At 40.4% G+C, this 4,840-nt stretch overlaps 1 protein-coding gene across 1 annotated transcript in view; it reads right to left on the bottom strand.

Moving 5' to 3' along the window:
* Window positions 1-4,840, bottom strand: part of LOC106879908 (uncharacterized) — a 14,178-nt gene that overhangs the window by 7,110 nt on the left and 2,228 nt on the right. Inside the window, exons 3-6 of the mRNA XM_014929656.1 lie at window positions 4,096-4,176; window positions 2,955-3,009; window positions 2,289-2,462; window positions 260-306 (exon numbers count right to left, since the gene is read on the bottom strand). Of these exons, the coding sequence (XP_014785142.1) occupies window positions 260-306; window positions 2,289-2,462; window positions 2,955-3,009; window positions 4,096-4,176 (357 nt within the window). The remainder of the gene's footprint in view (window positions 1-259; window positions 307-2,288; window positions 2,463-2,954; window positions 3,010-4,095; window positions 4,177-4,840) is intronic.

Below are 4,840 nucleotides of genomic sequence, written 5' to 3'. Positions count from 1 at the left end.
TTTCTACAGCTGGATGCCCTTCCTAATGCCAACCACTCTGAGTGTAGTGGGTGCTTTTACGTGCCAGTCAGGCGCTACTGGCAATGGCTACGTTCGAATGTTTTTTTCACATGCCACCGGCACAAGTGCCAGTAAGGTGACGTTGGTAACAAACATGCTCATATGGTGCTATTTACGTGCCACCGGCATGGAAACCAGACAGCTGCTCTGGCAATGATCACGCTCATTATTATATAAGATGTCAAAAACACTGCCTTACCTAGCAATGTCCAGTTTTCCTCTTCTGTAGAGACTTTCTACTTTCCCCTAAAATATAAAAAGAAAACAAAATAAAAAAAATCGCCGAGGAATACATAAATTCAAAAAAATTAAAATTATCCACAAAAACATAAAAGACTATTTTAAAAATCACATATTGCAGAAATAATCATCTGTTGTATACTGTATCATTCTCATCACCATTTTTACATCTGCTTTGGATTGGATTAGCCTTCTTAACCCTTTAACAGCAAAATTATATTTCATAATTATTTCAGTAGTTATTTCTACTCTAGGCACAAGGCCTTGAAAATTTTGGGGGAAGGGGGCTAGTCGATTATAGCGACCCGCAGTGTGTAACTGGCAATTATTTCGTCAACCCTGACAGGATGAAAGGCAAAGTCAACTCTGAACGTAGTGGTGGATGAAATACCGCTAAGCATTTCGCCTGGTGTGCTAACGATTCTGCCAGCTTGTTGCCTTAATTATTTCAGTAATGATGTTAAATATCTACCAAACAATAGAATTTGAATTTTTCTGTAAATCACATTGCCTCAATAAACTTAATATATTTTAACAAAAAAATAAGTTGCAACTATGACATTCCTTAACAAAAGATAGATCACCATCATCATCATCGTTTAACGTCCGCTTTCCATGCTAGCATGGGTTGGACGATTTGATTGAGGACTGGTGAACCGGATGGCTGCACCAGGCTCCAATTTGATTTGGCAGAGTTTCTACAGCTGCATGCCCTTCCTGAGAGTATAGTGGGTGCTTTTACGTTCCACTGGCATGAGGGCCAGTCACACGGTACTGGCAACAGCCACGCTCAAAAAGGTGTTTTTTACGTGCCACCTGCACAGGAGCCAGTCCAGCGGCACTGGCAACAACCTCGCTCGAATGGTTTTCTAACATGCCACCAGCACAAGTGCTAGAAGGCAACACTGGTAATGATGGGGATATAAAACTGCTTTATATATGTGCTTCCAGTAGAAAAAGGGCTAAGGCACTACCCTATGACCGGATGTACTTCTTGATGTCAACCCATACTTGTTTATAAATCAGGTACTTTATTTCACTTTGCTCCACACACTGAACTGCCTGGCGGCAAAATATTTATGCAGGAAAATCAACCTAGGTCATCACTGCCCATGTAGTGTCATTGTGAAGACACCAAGGCAAACACACACACAAATGTCAGGTTTCCAAACAGTTTTCATCAAACAAATTTCACTTATCACAAGGCATCCAGAAGGGTATCCAACTGTAGAAACAATGCCAAAGCAGACATTGGGGGTACTTTGTAGTTCTTGGACCCATCAGATCCTGTCAAACCATCCAACACATGGAACATGGATATCAAATGATGACGATGACGATACAGAAATCTCACAGAAACAATGGATTATTGCCTTTCATCCTTTCGGGGGTCGATAAATTAAGTACCAGTTACGCACTGGGGGGTCGATGTAATCGACTTAATCCCTTTGTGTGTCCTTGTTTGCCCACTCTATGTTTAGCCCCTTGTGGGCAATAAAGAAATAAGAAACAATGGATTATTAAAGATATAAAGAATCATCATCATCATCGTCGTTTAACGTCTGCTTTCCATGCTAGCATGGGTTGGATGCTTTGACTGAGGACTGGTTAACCAGATGGCTACACCAGGCTCCAATCTGATTTGGCAGAGTTTCTACAGCTGGATGCCTTTCCTAATGCCAACCATTCCAAGATTGTAGTGGGTGCTTTTATGTGCCACCAGCACGAAGGCCAGTCAGGTGGTACTGGCAACAGTCACGCTCAAAATGGTGTATTTTACATGCCACCTGCACAGGAGCCAGTCCAGCGGCACTGGCAACGATCTCGCTCGAATGTCTTTATACGTGACACCGGCACAAGTGCCAGGAAGGCGACTCTGGGCACAGGTGCCATCACAATTTCGCTTTCGCTTGCCCCAACAGGTCTTCACAAGCCGAGTTTCATGTCCAATGAAGGAGACGACGTAGGATATATATGTATATGCTTACCTCTTGAATTTCTTGCTCTTTAACCTGAAGCAGTTGGTCTGGAATACAGGCATTAATTAACTGCATGTCAAGTTTGTGTTTACTCTCAAAGCTTTTGATGACAGACTGGATTGTCTCTCTGTCAGCATTCTGGGATTGTATCTGATGAAGCATGTCTTTCCATTGGTGCTTGATCTGATGAGAAGAAAACAGGTTTTTGATTTTAGAAAATATAAAAAAAAGAATTTAGGATGAGAATAGTGGTAGGGATAAGGAATTGAAAAGGAAACTGAATCACATTTTAAAACTTAACAACCATAAAAGCAAACAGAGTTGCAAAGACAACAGATAAAACATGTTGAAGCAGGGACTTGTGGGGTTAAATACCAGGGGTTTTCAAACTGTGGTCCGCAGACCACAGGGGGTCCGTGGACAGCAAATACTTTTTATGGGCAATTTGATTTTATATATGTTTTTTAATCGAAATCTTTTAATTGACAATAAACCTATTTTGTTAAATACTGTTAAATAAATAAATGTAAAAATATATGTTATTTTAAGCAAATATCTATGTATAAATTTCATAAGCGTTTATAAGGGGGTCCCTAAGGTAAAGCCTGAAATATAAAGGGGTCCGCAAGTCAAAAAGTTTGAAAACCCCTGTTAAATACAGTATAGGACACTTACCCAATATAAAACTTCATTTCTTGCGTCATCTGTACCATCACAATTTTCTTTAGTCCTGGGCAAAAATTCAAGTAATTCAACAAGATCTATAAATAGGTGTTTCTGAATATTCATAGCTACAAACAATGAGATATGTTTTACACAGAGCAAACATGCAAGTATATATTTATATATATGAATAGATCCTGAGAACTTTCAGAACAAGAGAGCAGGAAACTATGCTGGTTGTATGGAGGGCATTTGTCTCAGTCGTGTGGATTACTGCTCTCAACTGTGGTCACCCCACATCGTCATCATCATCGTTTAATGTCCGTTTTCCATGCTGGCATGGGTTGGACAGCTTGACTGGCAAGCCAGGAGGCTGCACCAGGCTCCAATCTGATCTGGCATCAACCTCGCTCGGATGGTGCTTTTAACGTGCCACCGGTACAGGGAGCTATCCAGGCAGCACTGGCAATGACCTACGCATGAATGGTACTTATTGCGTGCCACCAGTACGGGAGCCAGTGACCGCAACTACGATTTCCATTTGGATGTGATTTGATTTGATTTTGTGTCAAATTAATAACATAACTTGACGCAGTTCAACAGTACCACACCAAGAAGATTGCATCAATAGAACAGCTGAGCTACAAGGAGAGATTGAAAGAACTACGACTCTACTCCCAGGAGCGAAGATGGGAGAGGTGTGCGGTGATATACATATGGAAGATCCTGGAGCGGTTGGCACCTGACTTTGGCATCAAGAGCTATACCAGACACAGAACTGGATATCACTGCATGGCTCCAAAGGTCCCAGCCATCCTATCTATTGTGAGGACTGTGTATTGCAACAGCTTGGGATTCAAGGGCCCATGGCTGTGTAATACCTAGCCAAAACACCTGAGAGTTCTGCATGGAGTTGAAGTGGATGCTTTCAAGAAAGAACTTGACTTCCTGCTGTCCAAGGCCCCAGATGAGCTAACATCATGGCAAGAAACTCGAAAGAGGGCAGGAATATCAAACTCTCTCCTTCACCAATCACACAAGAAAGGTGATAATACTAACAGTGCCCCAGCATGGCCACAGCCTTTGCACTGAAATGCATAAAAGAATGAAGGAATATACACATTTTTAGACAGACAGACAATCAATCACTCACTTGTTTTCTTTTAATGCATCCAGATTTGAATTCATGCGGTTTATTTTTTTGAACTGGATTTTGTATTCTTCTGTAAGTTTCCTTGGGAAAGAAAAGAAAAATTAATGAATTTCAGTACAATCTGTTAGTTTAGTGGAACATTTTGGCTATTTACTCAGAATTAGTGCAAAATAGAATATATCTGGAGGTTGACATGTAACTTTAAATTATCATATTTATGGCAAATAGCTATATTGGACATGTACCACATGTAGCATAAAACTATATTCGCTGTGATATACTCCCACTTTGAGGAAAGTTCTGAATAATGAGACACCATGGGCTTCTACATGGTCACTCAACATGCTAGAAATAGACACAAAATTTCTTTTACCCTTTTAACACAAACTTTCTTGAAACTGCCCCTAGATCTATGATGCTAATTCCCTGTTTTAAAGTGATCAAAATTAAAATCTTCCCTCAACATTCCATATTAATCTATGTTCTAAACATCATGTAAATAATGAGACAGTTAGTTTAATAAAATTTTTATCATTTTCAAAGTTAACTGAAACAAAGGCGCAGGAGTGGCTGTGTGGTAAGTAGCTTGCTTACCAACCACATGGTTCCAGGTTCAGTCACACTGCGTGGCATCTTGGGCAAGTGTCTTCTACTATAGCCTCAGACCGACCAAAGCCTTGTGAGTGGATTTGGTAAACGGAAACTGAAAGAAGCCCGTCGTATATATGTATATATATATATATAT

This window comes from Octopus bimaculoides, chromosome 3, assembly GCF_001194135.2.
Source record: "Octopus bimaculoides isolate UCB-OBI-ISO-001 chromosome 3, ASM119413v2, whole genome shotgun sequence".
In the NCBI taxonomy this organism is placed as follows: Eukaryota; Metazoa; Mollusca; class Cephalopoda; order Octopoda; family Octopodidae; genus Octopus; species Octopus bimaculoides.
The sequence above is the reverse complement of the archived record's forward strand: the minus strand, read 5'-3'. Positions and strand labels throughout refer to the sequence as shown.